Source organism: Mugil cephalus, chromosome 2 (genome assembly GCF_022458985.1).
Source record: "Mugil cephalus isolate CIBA_MC_2020 chromosome 2, CIBA_Mcephalus_1.1, whole genome shotgun sequence".
NCBI lineage: Eukaryota > Metazoa > Chordata > Actinopteri > Mugiliformes > Mugilidae > Mugil > Mugil cephalus.
The window spans coordinates 4,749,533-4,765,754 of record NC_061771.1 but is presented as its reverse complement, the minus strand read 5'-3'; the positions used below and the strand labels follow the sequence as shown (position 1 = coordinate 4,765,754).

General features: G+C 40.7%; 3 protein-coding genes across 5 annotated transcripts in view; all 3 read right to left on the bottom strand.

Annotated features, from left to right (window-relative positions):
* Positions 1-37: 37 nt before the first annotated feature.
* Positions 38-9,449, bottom strand: stra6l (STRA6-like). Its single transcript, XM_047576522.1, has 18 exons — positions 9,225-9,449; positions 8,781-8,853; positions 7,381-7,481; positions 5,479-5,609; positions 5,268-5,388; positions 5,057-5,102; positions 4,704-4,814; positions 4,365-4,438; positions 3,923-4,031; positions 3,652-3,805; positions 3,456-3,531; positions 3,237-3,318; positions 2,890-2,938; positions 2,412-2,529; positions 2,214-2,333; positions 1,823-1,986; positions 1,174-1,320; positions 38-1,094 (listed from the first exon to the last, which is right to left on the bottom strand). Exons 1-18 carry the CDS (start codon positions 9,254-9,256, stop codon positions 859-861), a joined length of 1,944 nt encoding a protein of 647 aa, XP_047432478.1. The 5' UTR covers positions 9,257-9,449; the 3' UTR covers positions 38-858.
* A 331-nt stretch (positions 9,450-9,780) lies between these two features.
* Positions 9,781-11,592, bottom strand: spink4 (serine peptidase inhibitor, Kazal type 4). Its single transcript, XM_047579363.1, has 4 exons — positions 11,456-11,592; positions 10,836-10,867; positions 10,530-10,642; positions 9,781-9,960 (listed from the first exon to the last, which is right to left on the bottom strand). The coding sequence occupies exons 1-4, from the start codon at positions 11,505-11,507 to the stop codon at positions 9,915-9,917; spliced, it is 243 nt and encodes an 80-aa protein (XP_047435319.1). The 5' UTR covers positions 11,508-11,592; the 3' UTR covers positions 9,781-9,914.
* Positions 11,593-11,718: 126 nt separating this feature from the next.
* LOC125004626 (phospholipid-transporting ATPase ABCA1-like) overlaps positions 11,719-16,222 on the bottom strand; it is a 33,242-nt gene continuing 28,738 nt past the window's right edge. For all 3 annotated transcript variants that reach the window (XM_047579362.1, XM_047579360.1, XM_047579361.1), the window contains exons 43-49: positions 16,061-16,167; positions 15,794-15,935; positions 15,445-15,579; positions 15,248-15,351; positions 15,042-15,134; positions 14,434-14,677; positions 11,719-14,341 (exon numbers count right to left, since the gene is read on the bottom strand). In XM_047579362.1, coding sequence (XP_047435318.1) covers positions 14,198-14,341; positions 14,434-14,677; positions 15,042-15,134; positions 15,248-15,351; positions 15,445-15,579; positions 15,794-15,935; positions 16,061-16,167 — 969 coding nt within the window. In that variant the 3' untranslated portion in view covers positions 11,719-14,197. The remainder of the gene's footprint in view (positions 14,342-14,433; positions 14,678-15,041; positions 15,135-15,247; positions 15,352-15,444; positions 15,580-15,793; positions 15,936-16,060; positions 16,168-16,222) is intronic.

Below are 16,222 nucleotides of genomic sequence, written 5' to 3'. Positions count from 1 at the left end.
GTTAGCCTGAATTGAGTATCGTGATGTTATTATGAAATTACGTAGATAAATGGGTAGATACACTTTATTGTCTGTCAGGAGAGACAGAAATCCATCTTCCAAGGACTCATAAAAAACATTTGACAAAACAACATTATAAAACCGATCATTTGTTAGTCTTTACCAGAAATTATATTTGTGGAGCTCTGCTTTTGCTCTCAGCTATATACAAATTCATAAAAACAACAACAACATAAACAAAACTGTCCATTTAAATGCCTGGAACCCATTACCTTTCATAACATACTTAGACAGACATTAATGATTCACAAGGAAAACTGCTTGGTCATAGTAACTTAATTGTTCCAAAAAGCTGAGCTGTTATACAGCTGGATCGAATAAGGCTTAAAAAAAAAAAGTTCTGTCTGCTGGAGATAAAAATCAGAACGGCTGTATGAGTCAGTTCACATAATTTTAATTAAAAAAAAAAAAAAAAAAAGTTTTCATGCAGATGCCTTAGAATCGCAGACACATGAGCTAATGTCTGAAGTCAAGGGTTAAAAAAACATACATGCAACAGCTATGAAACCCCTCAAGCTGCACAGCTTGACACACTTTATTAGACAACACCCAAATGGGTAAATTACTCTGGATTATTATTTATGACATTTTAAGCTGTCAGACTAGTCACCTAATAAGTGCACAACATATTTTGACAGATGTCAATACTGTCCTCAAAGAAGCAGAGTTACAGTGACTTGCCAACAATTCCAATAAGGGAAAGACCTTGAAGTTCTTCTTTGATAAATATCTAAAGGCTGCACCATTCATTTTCGACTCTAGCATTTGGAACAAGCCAGAATTAATGAAAGGGCATTTTTAACCATCCTCTGCTGGTGTGACTGTGATCTCCGGTAGTGGCTGCGACACTGCTTGGCAGCTCTGCGTTTGCGATGTCATGAGCCAGGCCCGGGTCACTGTCTCTGACTGAGGAGATGGAGATGATGAGGAAGTTGTGGGGAGGTGGTGCTTTCTGAGCAGGATGAGATGAGGGTTTCTCAGTAACGTGTAAAGTAATGCCCAGCGCCTCCTGGCCAGGCTGTTCACAGTGGATTCTAGAAAAAACGGGGAGAGCGATTAGCAGAAACAAGACAGCAGTGGTGATGGGTCATTGTTCACGGTACAGGTGCTGACCTTGAGGATGAGGGTTGCTGAATGTTGAGTATTCAGATGCATTGTGTCTCTCCATCGTGTTGGAGACGAGCAGCTGGCAGAAACATACCATGACTGGGTTGTTGTGATAATGATCAGCAAAGATCATCCCAATCCATGTGGTGTAGCCTGGGACATAAAAGAAAATGAATACTGATAAATTCTCACCACATTTATGAGGAGGAGCATTGCCTTACAAGAAGAGTATGCCCTTGATGAACAATTAATGAAAATGATCTAACAAGTTAGCTTTTCTGTGTTACATACTGCCGATGAAAAATGATGACAAAGTTGTGTCCTGCAGTCATAAATCTTACTAATGTATTTACTAATGTATGTATTTTTCTTCAGTTTTGCCCCTCGTGACTCTTCCTAATTGACCTTTCCCTAAAACCTCAAGGAAATGCTGCCATCTCCTGGAAGATGCGTGTACGAGCACGTAACTCTACCCTCAAGCTCCCGCAAACCCCCATAAACAACCAATAATAACAATGATTAAATTGTTTTGTGTATTTAAAAAGAAGAAAAAACAAAGGTTAGGCTGCAACATTTTGTGGTTGTTAGAGATACTATTTAATACCCTGAAAGTATATTTTATGTTGGAGATGTTTTCAGGTGAATTTAAGCTCACCTGCATCCATGGTTTCATAACCCCTCTGCATGATGGTTCGGTCTATGCGCGACACCAACCATGTTCCCACCACGATGCTTGTTAGCAGCCTCAGTATGCAGTTGCTGATCCCCATAACCACGTTGTAGAAAAAGAAGAAGTAGTTGAAGCAGTGGAATGCCTTCCTGGAAGAGACAGGGACGGGAAATGTTTATTTTTTAAGTTACTTGCATTCTTTGGAGTTAATCAGCAAATGGGGAAGTGAATGTTTCTTAAGAAATTGTGGCAATTCCCTAATTACAATAAAATGCTGTGTTTTGGCCATTGTCAAGCACAACTTTCTGTTTTAAGAGAAAAAAAAAATCAGGGTTTAAGTGTGAGTACGTACTTTACAGTCGTAGAATACACCCACCTGTTATTGAGAGCCAGAGGTTTCTGTTTATCTGTCGGAGACATTTTATCCTGAAGGAAGAAGATCTGAACGAGAAGTACCTGGACAATCACCAGACCGATCACCAGGCCGATGGTCACACTGAGAGAAAAATAAAAACCCATGAGCGTCTGGGTTCATTCACACGCCCTCACATAGACACATAGAAAGCGGCCTCACAGTATGATCCCCAGGTTGCTGAGCATGACCAGTACTTTTCCATGCTGTATAGGTAGGACCAGCGCATAGGCCAACAGCAGAGCAAACAGGAAGTAGACAAAATGGACAATGATGTAACCTAAAAAAAAAAAAAAAAAAAAAGAAAATCATTTTTTTGACCGTAATAACACAAACACAAAGGAATTTGTCAGGTAGACAGAATGCATATGTTTGGGTTTAGGTGAAAACCACAAACACAAACCACAGCAACTGCTGAGCCTTCAATTAACCTGCCAACAGGTGGCGCTTTAGTGCCACAACAAGGAAACATGGGGGCCATAACGCCACTGTTAACACACCAAATGACTAAGAGCTGATGATTCTCTTGAAACATTTCTTATAGTCCTAAAACCTTAATGCAGGAAGTAGTCGTGTTTTATGTTTGAAAAGATACAGTACATGCATTAGCTGCTCGTTTTGTTTTGATGATGAAGCTTACCCCACAGCGTGAAAGCTATTTGCCATCCAGAGTATCTTGCAATAGAGGCCTGTAGAATCAAATGAGAATACTTGTTTGTGCTTTTTTTCTGTTTAAGTGACACTGTAAATGCTGAGATGACAAATGAGATGAAAACACAGACACTGTATATGTAGTATTTTGAACTGTTGATCCAGTTACATCATGTCTTATGATACATGGCCCATATTTTTAAGCAGGTCATGCGTTGTAACATGACCTGGAACCTACATTAATGATAATTCTTGATCTTTATCACCAAATTGTCCTGGAATCATATAATGTCTGCTCAGTGTGTGTGTGTGTGTGTGTGTGAGTGCGTTATTTACAACACTGATAGCAGATTTAGGGTTGTGAAACTTCTCAGGAAGAAAATCCTTCTGTCCTTTCCACAGTCTCTTCAAGTGTTTCCTAAGGAGAGAGTATGTGTCTCATTTCAATGCAGGCATGTAGATTTGTTTCTCTCCTCACTGCTAGGGGAACTCTGTTAACGTTGGAACATTTTATTCTTTTGAGCATTTATTATGCTTATTATTTAGGTCTCTTACCTGTAACATGCCAAGATATGGAAGGTGTAGGCAACAGAGTTGAGACTGGCAAAGATAGTGGTCGCTAGCCATGACTCTTAAATAAACAAAAAGTCAACGCTTAATTTTTACTCCATTTGTTTCAGGCCTATTTCAGTTCTGTTGTGACAGTCAAGAAAAGAGGATCGATCTGTTGATGACATGCAAAACAACTCACTCCTGGCCACATAGATGAATTCTTCCAGCTGTGGTATCATGAGGCTCAGAGCTTCTGTCTGGTTACAAGCGTTAACCAGGTGTTGCAGAGTATTCTTCCAGTTGGAGATATGGTCAAAAGCAACATTACTGAGACTGTAGTCTGCTAGCGTCATCTAGAGGAACGTCAGAAAGACAAACAAATCCCTCCAGTACATGTACACGTTCTGCAAAACGAAGCAAATGGACGTTTGATTTTGCACATGTAATATGTAAAACATGTCATTCTTTACCGTATATAGACCAATAAGTGATATGATGGCAGTCCCAATGATCCTGTTGGGAAACTTGAAGTAGGGGTCCCACTTGTACACTCGTCTCTGGAACCAGCCGAGAGGCTTGCTGCGACACACACAGGCAGCTCAAAAACACTGCGCTTGTACTATAGGCGTGAGCATCATCCTATTTAAGAGCGGTTATACTGTGACTACAACGACAGCTGACTCTCAAATCTTTGATGTGTAACAGATGTAACTTTCCATTTGATGGATTATCTCTCTACAACCAACTGCAAATATTAACCTCACTCATTAAACCTGAATATCCTATGATGATTGCAGTGAAATTAGTGACAAATGCTGAGAGTTTGAAAGAAAAAGTGCACTAAAAGTGCAATAATCTTCAGCATTATCTTTGTGAACATGTTAAGTAATGTGCATAAGAGTGTATTTCTACCTTTCTTCAGGTGTTTTCTTCAGCAGTCTCTTAACATGCTGCACCTGGTGCTGCTCAGTCAGCTCATCAGTGTCCTGGCAGCAGATTTAGATTAATGATACTCATAGAATTACAATTGTTAGTCAGTCATTTACAACTCGAAAAGTTCTCAGTTCAAATGGCAGTTGAACCACCTGTCAAAAATACAGAACTAGGAAGGACAGATAAGCTTGATAGTGAGAACTACAAAATGAGAACAAAATAAAGCAATGCAGGAGAATAGAGAAAGCAAAAAACACACAATCTTTCCCACAGGCTAATACAGAGCAACCATCATCATCATCATTTAAAGCCGCTGACCTCTGGTTTTCGAACAGCTTTAATCAGCACGTAGATAAATCGGCACAAGAGGAAGAGGAGAGAGACGATGGTGGGCCACTGGACAATAATCTTCTGGTACTGACCCAAAATCTTCACACATGTGGAAACATGGAGTTATACATCAATGTGCTGACGTCACCTGCCACCAGTGTCACCTCAAATAAATACAGACTTCTTAATGACATGTTGTTTTTTCAGAGACTAATTCATGTAGGTGTGATCTGATATCCAGAGGTGAGGGACAGGTGTTGGGTGCTTGGTGGTAACAACACCGCAAAAGTCACGTCAGGATGAGTCTGGATTTCATGCCGTTGTGTTTCGTACTCACCTACCTCACCACTGGGACAGGTGACTGTATCCCAGACATGAATGATGATCCTAGAAATAAGCACAGACAATTAACGCCCATTTAACAAATGGATCATTTTAAATGTCCCTCCGCTTGTTTTTCATTAGCTTCGGTGAAGAGGCCATCACATTGGAATTATTGCTTTCATTGATGACACAAAAACTGGTGAAGATGTAATCTGACTGAACGTTTACCAGGACACAGAGTAGAGTATTCCCAGCACTCCCCCGGCCATTCGGAATGGTGTGGACAGACAGGCGAAGAAAGGGAAGTACACCAGGCCCACCTCCAAAGCTCCAACCAAGTACATGATAGCTGAGGATCACAGTCCGAGAACACTGCGTAAGTCCACATGTTTGTTTATCACACATGCATGGTGAAGGTATTAGGAGGGTGACAGCGTACCTCTGGCCCAGGGCGGGACAGTGAAGGGGATGTAACGTTCAGAGAAGAGCAGCAAGACGCTACTGGACACGGCACCAAAGGCAAAGCCATAGGACCATCGATTACTGAGGCTGCCTATAGTATCTAGAGGCCTGGGGACAATGACAGCAAAACACTCTTTAATTGGAGGCAGCGATATGGGGAAAGTCATCTTGAATCTGCCTCTAAGGGTTCCTCAGTCATCCAGACCATAGATTATCCAAACATATTTAACATTTTCTAAATATTCTTGAAGGTCTTAGTGATGTAGCTGTCATCAGCGTTGGGGAAGTTACGCAAAAAAAGTAATTAGTTACTTATTACTAGTTACTTCTGTAAATTGTAATGAGATTACTTTACTATTTATTGCATTTGAAAAGTAACTTCACTACTTATTACTTTACTTTCCCGTTTCTTAATGTACCGAGTAGATACATGGACAAAAATCAAAACCCAACAACCAGCCTGTTAATGTCGTTCTGTGTTACCCAGTGGCGGCTGGTGGAGTTTTCATTCATCAACATGATAATGTCATGTAGCCAAACATGGCTAGTCGCAGTGCATTTTCCATTTGGATCCCAGATCCACTTTGACTTCTTAAAAGTGCTTTAAGTCAGTCATACCTGTCTTAATCCATGCAGGGTCAGGTCCTGACGTTTGAAAAAGGAGGCAGGGAAAGCAGAATAAAGCATTAGCCTCGCTACATGCAGTTAGCCTAGCCTTGTTGCTAAACCAGGTCCTGGAAAAAGACTGAGTGTACTGTCTCCCTCTGTCTTTGGACTGCTGATTAACTGTGATGTTCGGCTGATCAGGTCCGAGCTCTTTCACGTCGAAGGTATTCTTTTAGGTGACTTCACTTTATTATTTAATTTCTCTTTCTCTATTGCATCTCTGTCCGATCGTCTCTAACTCCCGCGGCTCGACCGGTCAAATCAGCCGCACTTTATGACGGACGGCTGTGACGTCAGCCCCATGGCGGGAGGGTGGTGGTATGCAAATCAAGCTGCATCCAGCTCTGGGTGCAGGAGATTTGCGCCCTATGGCATAGCGGCCCAGCATGGTCCTATCTCTTGTATCGAAGAGGAGTTACTGCGAATGTACAACTGTTAACGAGAGTCTATGGGCAAAGATTTTTGAGCCCCAGGGCGGAAATACGTCACCAATCAGACAACGTCAATGAACGAAACAACTTTACTCATCATTAACTATAAAATATTTATCTTGCACAACTAAAAATGTATAAACATACATTTAGAAATATTTTTATTTTATTATTTCATTTTTATTTACATTTTTTATGTCTTATTCAAGGTAATGTGGCGAGTGTCGAGTGGTGGGGCGGCGCCCTAGCGCCCTCTATTGGCCAGCCGCCACGGGTGTTACCTGCTTCTGCGCTCCAACACTTGAAAACAGCTTTGCCTATTTAGGTGGGGTCGGCTGCTCATCGACTCCTCCAGATGACCGGCGAACTGGATCATTCGCCACAAATTTTGTATTGCCATGCTGGGCTGACAAATGCTTGGACTGGTCATTGCTCATTGACTTCGCAGCAGTTGAAAGAAACTTATCGCCTGGGCATTGAGTGCATTTCACTAGAATATTTTTATCCTTTCGAGCTATAAACTTAAAGTAATGAGAATATCGCCACTGACCGAAATCCCACAGTCTCCGACTCCAGCAACGTCACTCGACTCAAATATAGTCTAGTAAAGTAGTGTAGATACCGATATTTTTAGTGCAATGCGTTACTTTACTTCGTTACCCTAAAAAGTAATATCGTTTACAGTAATCCGTTACTTTGTAACTCGTTAACCCCAACACTGTTGTGTAGAGATGTAAAGCTTTGGTATTATTTCCTTGAGGCTACTGTTGCTGTTGACTTACACTACAATACCAAAACGTCCCCCCAGGCAGGGCAGTCTTTGGTCAAAGGTCAGTCTCTGTTGTCTTTTCTGGAGGCATGACAGCACCCCTGCAATCAACACCTGGACAACAAGGTAACGAAACATTATACACAAAGAAAGTCACCAGAACAATGTTTCATTTGTTTCATTGCAACTTGGTGAAAGTGGAAGTATCTTGTCAGTGGTGGTTAATGTAGCGTACAGAAGCATCTGTTCTGGAAGAAGGATTCTACCATGCACTGTTTGTCTCTTTGTTTGTTCTTTTGACGGCCCTCAAGTCCCCCTGTATAGACCCCTTCATGGTTTGTAAACAATGTGACATTTTTATCCGGCTCAACTGGATGCCAAACATTTCAAGCACTGTAGTTTGTAAACAGTGGTTAGCATATTTCAATTTCAATTTGTGTTTTGGCACGAATGGACGAGGAAAACACATATTTTAGAGAATATACTAATACACTCACTCTCTGAGACTGTGAGTGTTATTTTAAAAAGTTGACTCTGACTGATGGACCCCTACACTCTCACTCACGGGATGGACACAGAGGGGACAAAGTCCATCTTTATCAAGTGAAGCCTCTCCAACAAAAACATTACCAGAAGGAAGTGGAACTACTGTGGAGGGGAACGTTGCATTAGCTCGCTGTTAGCATTAGCATTGATGTGTAACTGATGATGCATTACTATTAATCTTATCTGATAAGAAGTGGGCCCGTTGTTGATTGTCTCACTCCAATCCTTTCTTTTAATCGCCAAACCACAATTGTCTACAACTTGCAGTGGCTGGTATGTGAGGAAACTTCAAGTTAGTGATTTTTCGGTTTTGGCTCCACAGAATACAGCAAGACGACATTTTCCTGGTTGAAAGTGACAGTGTTCCCCTCAAGCTTCCCTCTGTTTTGCCTCCAGCTTACGTTGTGATGTCACGACGTTAGCCATGAAGGGGTCTATTCAGACGTACATGCTGCTCTTGGTGTAACAGTGTGTGGGGAAAAAGCAATATACACTGAAACAGATGTCGATTCATCTATGTTTTCCTTTCGGAGGCTGTGCTTTGCAGGTGCTGTGGAATTGTATTGTTTCTTTGATCCTGACATTCCCATTTGAGTCAGTTTAATTCAACCACCACAGCAACCACAAACTACATACTCCTTAATGACCATATAGTTGAACTACCACCTATCATTCAACATAAACAGAGCACTGTAACAGTCATGAAAGGTGTTATGGAGCAGAACCGTCAAAAAATGAACCTTCTCAGTTGAACCTTTAACTCCAGCAGGTGCTGCCTTTCTGGAAATTGGAGCATTTTATGAATCAGCTGGTTGTCATGTTGTCGTTTAATGCTCATCCTGCTGATTAAATGAATGCATGACTTACTGCTGGTATGAGTGAGAAATGCAGGAAGAGGTCCATGGATATTCTATTCTGACAGTCATTAGCTGCAGAAACCCTGGGGAAAGGTTGACAGTATGAGCGTGATGTGACATGACATCGCACACCCGACCTTGACGTTAAACGACACACAGCGGAACAGAGTGTAACTAAATGAGCACAAACGACTGACGTGAACTGGAGGGACTTAAACAGAACTGAGCCTAACTGCTCTGACCACAGCAGATGAGAAGTGAACCACTATGCGCTGCTGAATCATTAACGCTGAATAACCTGATTTCATAACACAGCAATAAACTCAGGTTCGGGTTTATTGTCACTCTGTTTTGATATAGAAATGCTATTATAACATTATCACAATAAAATAAGCTGACACCAACAAAGTAAACAGCGTTACATTAAAAACTAGTGTTCGGAGTGTGTACTTACTCATTTTCCACTGGGTCTCTTATCATGGTCATATGTCAGTTCACTGAAGTCGTGTAAGCTTTACTTCTGCTCCACCGTAAAGATAAAGGAAGACACTGTGGAAATGTGTCTCCACTTCTCTGTTTCCTGGTTTCACCCATGTGACTCATACATTTGACCTTTGACCTCCAGACTGAACACTTCACATCTGCTGTTTTTTATACTTTTGCATTCGTTCACACTCTCACCATCTGTCCTCATCGCTCTCTTTCACACAGGGATAATATTGACCCACTGTGTTACTCAGTAAACAGTGTAAACAGTTAGCTCACCCACTGAGATAACCAAGCGATCATTCAACTTCTGCCTCGGCTTTACAAAGGAATGCTGCTCGGATTACATTAATCAATTATTTTTTCTTTCCCCCCTTTTTCGGCGTCAGTTTCATTTGCTCACTTTATTTCTCCAAACCCTGAATTCTAACGTCTGTTTTAACACTTATTTGCGTATGATCCAAACTGATATCTGATCTGGTAAAATTGGATTTCTCAGGTGACAAAAGAAAATATCACTAGGATTCTGCTGATAGAAATTTATTACTCATTGCATGAGCAGATATTTAAGACAGTTGGAACCTGGTAAATGCAATTTTCAAGATTTGTCTTAGATTGATAATCAGGTCCTGGTTGGCCCCTCTGGCGGCTGCGCAGATCAGCAGCCCCCCTCTTTGACAATCATGATGTCCATCCTGGTTGTTCTGAGGAGAGAATCATGACGGGGATCTGTGAGACATACTGTCAGATGACATCTGATTCAACTTTGTATCATTGTAGGTGGGGAAAGTTGTGAAAACAAATCCCACATTTACTCATTCTCTCTGAATGTGTAACTTCGGTTGGAGATAAAATGATAAAGGCTATGAATTCCTTTTGGATTTAAGTAAACTGGGAGTTGCAGAAACAGTGTCGGCATTAAACTAAAATAGCATATCTATCCTGATATTAAAATTGGGTGAGTTGAAAAGGTTTTAGCCAGAGCTGTTTATTAGAAAAAGAAAGTTTCATTCCTGAGGATGTGTTTTGTCGTGATAATCAGGTGCTGGTGGGTCTACTATAGGCTCTTCCCAAGGCATCCATCATTAGATTTATTTTGAAAATCCATATTTTTTCCAGTAAGTATAGAAGGAGCTACCTTCTCCTTCTCCTAGTATCTATAGCTTATTTCACCACCAGAGGCCGACTCAAACATTGTGTTCTCCACAAAGTCAGTTTAGATGTTGAACTAAGATGTGAAGGCCACGAGTGTGGCGCAGCTGTGTGTACTCACTGTCTCTCAACGCACAAGGCACACTCGTTGGCATAAGTGTTCCCATCACTGCCGCACAGAGGAGCGAAGTTCATAGGGCACGCCGCAATTTCCTCAATGCCAGGACAGGAGGGCTGAAAATTAATAATTCAAATTTTAACTTCATCTGTAAACCCTTTGGTGAACAACCCTCCTAAACAATTACAATAAAATACACACAGACAGACAATTTTAAGCACAAGGTAACGCCAGCTAAGATAGTACTTTATTGATCCCCATTGGGGAAATTCAAAAAATGATGTGTTTCCATTAAAAGATGCGTGTCACCGTTCTCATTTGTCCCGACTTCTCCTCAGCTCCTTTAAAACAAGAAACAAATGTATATATGTTTAGATAAAATATATTCCATGAAGGCACATGAGCTCATACAACAACAAAAATATCTCCGGCTTTCAAAACTAACTGCACTTATTCAAATAAATACCCACCGCCATGCAAAAGGCCAACATCCGAATTAACCAATAGAATTCTATGTATTATTAAGTGATGATATTATTTTACATATAGGATAACCCTTTATATCAGAACACATTATTGTCAAAGTGCTATTTAAAGTGTCGATACAATAAGCAAACATTTATAATTAGTTATATGATATAAAATAAAGATTTGATTTTGTAAATTCATTTTTTTTTTCTGGTGGATTGAGTCAAAGACGTTACATCAGGTCTGTTCAAATTCATGAAAGCACAATTTATTTAGAAGCTGTATCCTCAATACGTTTGAGGATACAGCTTTTAAATAAAAGATGCTTCATTTGAATTTGCATCTATAACAACAAAAAAGGACCTGAGAAATAATAGTAATAATAATAATAATAATAAAAATAATAATAATAATAATAATAATAATAAAAGTACGCCGTAGTTGTTTTTTCCTTTTGTTACCTGCATTCACGCAGATGAGCAGAAGTCCCAGAAAAACAGCTTTGCCAATCATGTTGCTGGTGGATGAAAAACTAAACCTGTGAGCGCGCCTCTGGTTTTTAGAGGCAATTAAATTGTGTGTGTGGGGGTGTGTGTGTGTTTGACTTTCACAGTCATACATCCGTTACATCAGCACACACCCGCCCAGATAAAGCATATCTATTGCTCACTCAGGACCTGCAAATGTCCACGTGTCACGCGCACAAAAATAAACCACTACATCATTTATTTTCAAAATGTATGAATTTTTATTAATGGAAAGAGTAACTATACACAATGAGTAACAGACTCAAACAACTGTAATACTTAAAAATGTAAACAAATAATAATATTGAGCACGAGAAGAGAAAAATCACCACCTTAGTACTGTCCTACGTTTCTCTCTTTAACCCAACTACTGTCTCTGCTTTTCACCATTTTACTCGTTTCTTTTAAATCTCACCTAAGTCTCCATTTTGTAGTTCAAGTTCTAATGCTGTGGTGTAGCTTAATTTAGTCTGACTCCAGTGCAGAGATTTCTTTCGTTTTGTTTCTTTTTCCATTTGCCGGGACCAAATCCCCACTTCCATGTAGCTGAAACAAAAGGCTGCTTAGCCGATAAAGTGCTCAAATTTATAAAAAGAGGGATTTGGTGGGACAAAGTTCAGAGCCCAGGGTCGGTAGAAGAATAGGCCTGAAGCCCCAGAGCTGTTGGTAGATCCCCGAGATAATCTGTCATCAATTGGAACCCTGGATAGGATTTATATAAAGCATTGCAAGCACAAATCTAATTAGCACGGTACTCATCACTAGCTCTTAAAAACTGTTCCGTGTGGAATATCTGTAATATTTGAGTTTCTGACAGTACGGTCAGCTTCAGAGTGGCAGTTTATGGATGGGTCGACAGAGAGAATTTGGCAACGTCACTAGAGGGTAGAAAGAACTTTCAGTCCATATCCGACTGAACAAGAGCAGAACTTTGACATACACCTGCTTCTTTGATTTGAGAATGAGAAGAGGAGGTTGTTTTTTTGTTTTTGTTTTTTTTTTGTTTTTAACGGAGCTGATGGATAAAACGAAGCACAACTTTATACAATACAATTGCCTCCTCCAGAGTCTGCTGGTTGTTCAAAGATGCATGTTCAGCTTCGTTTGGCACAGATACTGTTTGTTCACTCCTCAGTTTTCTTTTTGTGCTCAACGTCACAAAATTGCTACTGTACATTATAACCACATCGGTACTGGCTCAGATCAAAAGATGCTTTTCCATCTGATTCATGTCATTGTTATAATCACATTTTTTTTTTTGTTTTGTTTTTACAACATAATTTGGATATATACTCCACACATACATATATGCCAGTAATCCAACAACAACGAAGCAGAATTCAGTCTTCTCCATATCCTCACTCGCACATCTGGCGGCATGCTGCGGCACACACACAAAAGCGCTGATAGTCCAGGTGTGCGGCCCAGTGGAAAGCATGCAGTGTATATTTCCAAGTCACTTCCAAAAGCCTGTCGAAATTCTTCAGCAATCTTTATCCCTCTTGTTTCCATCCAGATAAGCCTTCAGTTCCATTCCAAGAGGTGATAAAAAAAACAAGCCAGTATAGCAGACTGCACATTTTGTACAGACATCTAGGAACCACAAGATTTTTTTTTTTTGTTTGTTTGTTTGTTTGTTTTTGACTATGACAGACACAAACGAGAAACAAAACAGTCAAGTTTCTTCACAAAAAACAACAACACATTTTTTGTGCTTTGACGCGTGTTGGTACCTGTCTAGTCTTCTACATTCCTTGGCAGCCTACGTATACATTGTTGTTTTTTTTTTTAATGGAGTGCTCAAATTTCGCTCACCAACGGTATAGGCACTGTGCTGGACAATGTCGAGGACACGGAGAATGACAAGTAAAAAGAGACAACTTGGTTAGCGGTCTTAAAATGTTATCCATTTAAAGGGAAAAAAAGAAGTCCACAGAGGTTATGTTTATCAAGAAGAACTCAATTATCTTTTAAAAAATCTATTTAGTAAAAATTAATATTGTGATGATTGCACATATACGACTGAAACTGGATTGTAAATGCATTTTTAACCATGATTTGCATTATAAAACAACTGCGCTTGGTAACGAAATGAAATCGGGAGACCCTGAATAGAAAAGTAGTCAGTCTGTTTCTTAACAGCTGGCAGTGAATGATCTGAATTGTGTTTCACACTGTTGTACACAGTTCCACTGACTACGACCAACTGCTTTGAGGAACGGCGATAACAAAGAGATATTTCCTTCTACGATCCCCTACGTCTTGTCCATTTAGTGAGTAGCCATGCTTTCCAGTCTGACACAGCATTAAAATGCTGCTGTCCGTCGCTTCAAGTGTTCTGAGTCTTTTCTTTCTTCCTGTCCACCCAGTGAAGGAGAAGCACCAGTCTCCAGCCCTCACACAAATATCTTCTCATCATAAATATATATTTCTTGCATTGATTTGCATTGAGTTTTCATTGTTTCAGTGTCTGTCACGATACCTGCAGTCTCTGCCTTTTTAAGAGGCTGTGCGCTGAAGAGCAGGTCCACTGAGAAATGATAACAATTAAAAAAGACTAAAAAGTAAAAGTAAAAAATGAACATAGTTCTTCTCCCCCACATGTTAGTGGTCCATAATTTGTTGGTTGTGGGGAGGGTGGGGCGATGCTTATCCCTCTGATGGTCTTTTAAGGAATCAGACGCAGCTCTCCCTGGTCTTGTTGTCTGTGAGGAAAGAGTTTAGCTGGCTAATGTCCACTTCCACTGCGTCCCGCTTGTTCAGGTGGACGTCTTTCAAATGGTCCTCGTCACTTTGGTCCTTGGCGAAATTTACAAACACCTGCGGGAGGGAAAAGAATAGGAACACAAATTAGACTCAAGGCTTACATTGAGATCACACCCTTGTTTTCATCATTGGGTGCGCTTGCTTACTTGGTCTAAAGTGGTCTGAGAGACAGAGTAGTCCTCTATGCTGAGTGCCTCCTTGTTCTTAGAGAGCAGGGAGAAGATGCGGGCGAGGGAGGTGAGGGATGAGGGAAGCTGGTACTGCAGCATGTTGCGGTGTTTCTCCTTCAGTGTGCTCCCTGGCAGCTCCCGCTCAATGAACTCCATCACCGGACGAAGGTCTGGATCTGGACCCGCCACCCGCAGAATGATGGTGTAGCCATCACCAAACCTGGTAAGTGCACAAAAACATTTATATGTAAAGATATGTTTAGACTTTTGTATTATACAGTTAATATGCTACCATAAAAATGCTTGGAAACATTGTTGTGGCTGTCCGAAATACATTAACTGCGGCATAACAGAGCATCTTTTAACACCAACCAAAACCAAGCAAAATGTTATTACTGGATATACAACTATGAATAAAATAGTTTTACTGTGCATGAAAGAGTTGCATAGTATCATTACTGAAAGTCAACACCGCAATGCACAGAGCTTTGTAAGAGAGACCAAATAAATAGTTTTCCAAAAAACTGTCCAAGGTCCAAGTTAGTGTGACCTACTGAGTTTGCGTAATGATCTGTTGTGCCTACCTGTTTTTGAGGTGTTGCACGCTGCCCAGGCATCGGAACCTGCCGTTCACCATGATGGCCATCCTGGTACAAAGCGCTTCACACTCCTCCATGCTGTACACAAGATTATTCATGAGAAACAGGAGGCAGATGAACATTTCTAAATGTGCTGGCAGTAAAACAAATGCTTATATACTGTAATTCAGTAATGAAATGCACTGGCTGACCTGTGAGAGGTCAGGACTACAGATCGTCCCTCCTTGACGATGCTCAGGATGGCATTCCAGAGGGCACGACGTGCCTTAGGGTCCATGCCTGTTGTTGGTTCATCCTGTTAACAGATAAACAGAAAAAATACTGTTAAATACACAATAACTTGTCTTTAGGGACGTTTTTAGGTTTTAAGAGATTTGTTCCCACTGACCAGAAACACAACGGGGGGTCCTCCTATGAGGGCTATGGCAGTAGACAGTTTCCTCATGTTTCCTCCGCTGTAGCTGCCAGCTGCTTTGTCCACATATTTGACCAAACCCAGTTTCCTGATGCCCCACTCTGCCACCTAGTGGAAGGACAGATTTTTTCATGAGTCTTGCTTTTTTCTTTTGGACTGAGAAAATGTTAGTAACATTTGTTCTGTATATCTGTTTAAACTATCATCAGTTGCTATGAAACTGAAATGCAAAACGGGCAAACGGGTGGAATTATATGTCTGTGGTACATGTAAAAGATAATTCTGATCATCATTCATTGTTCATGTGTTGGTTGTTGCTGACCTCACAGACTTCCTTCTCAGGCACTCCTCTCAGGATAGCGTAAAACTCGAGGTGCTCTCTTCCAGTCAGTAGGTCATTGATAGCATCAAACTGAGGACAGTATCCCATGTTCTGATGCACCTCGTCTATCTCTGTGTTCACACTGGAGTGAGAGAAAACACAAAAGTTTGTCAGCTTTCAGGAAAGCAAAAATATGGTTAACTTGAATCAAATCTTATCTCAACCTTTCATTACAGGTTAGACAGATTTATTGGACATGTCTATTACCTCTTTCCAGCCAGGTAGGCCTCACCGCCGGTGACCACAGAGTCTCCTGTCAGCATTTTGAATGTGCTGGTTTTTCCTGCTCCATTCACTCCCAGCAAACCAAAACACTGCAAAAGTGGGAGAGAATATATTTTTACATTAATATTAGCACTCAGTACCAAA

Bases quoted from the DNA above. Each gene is read 5' to 3' on its own strand.
- stra6l (XM_047576522.1), bottom strand. From the start codon at position 9,256: ATGACCATGATAAGAGACCCAGTGGAAAATGA. The intron at 3,532-3,651 runs GTGAGTTGTTTT...TGTTTATTTAAG, and splicing joins ATTCATCTATGTGGCCAGGA to AGTCATGGCTAGCGACCACT. The intron at 2,530-2,889 runs GTAAGCTTCATC...TTTTTTTTTTAG, and splicing joins AATAGCTTTCACGCTGTGGG to GTTACATCATTGTCCATTTT.
- spink4 (XM_047579363.1), bottom strand. From the start codon at position 11,507: ATGATTGGCAAAGCTGTTTTTCTGGGACTTCTGCTCATCTGCGTGAAT. The intron at 10,868-11,455 runs GTAACAAAAGGA...CTTGTTTTAAAG, and splicing joins GCTCATCTGCGTGAATGCAG to GAGCTGAGGAGAAGTCGGGA. The intron at 9,961-10,529 runs GTGAGTACACAC...TTCTCTCCTCAG, and splicing joins GCCTTGTGCGTTGAGAGACA to AACAACCAGGATGGACATCA.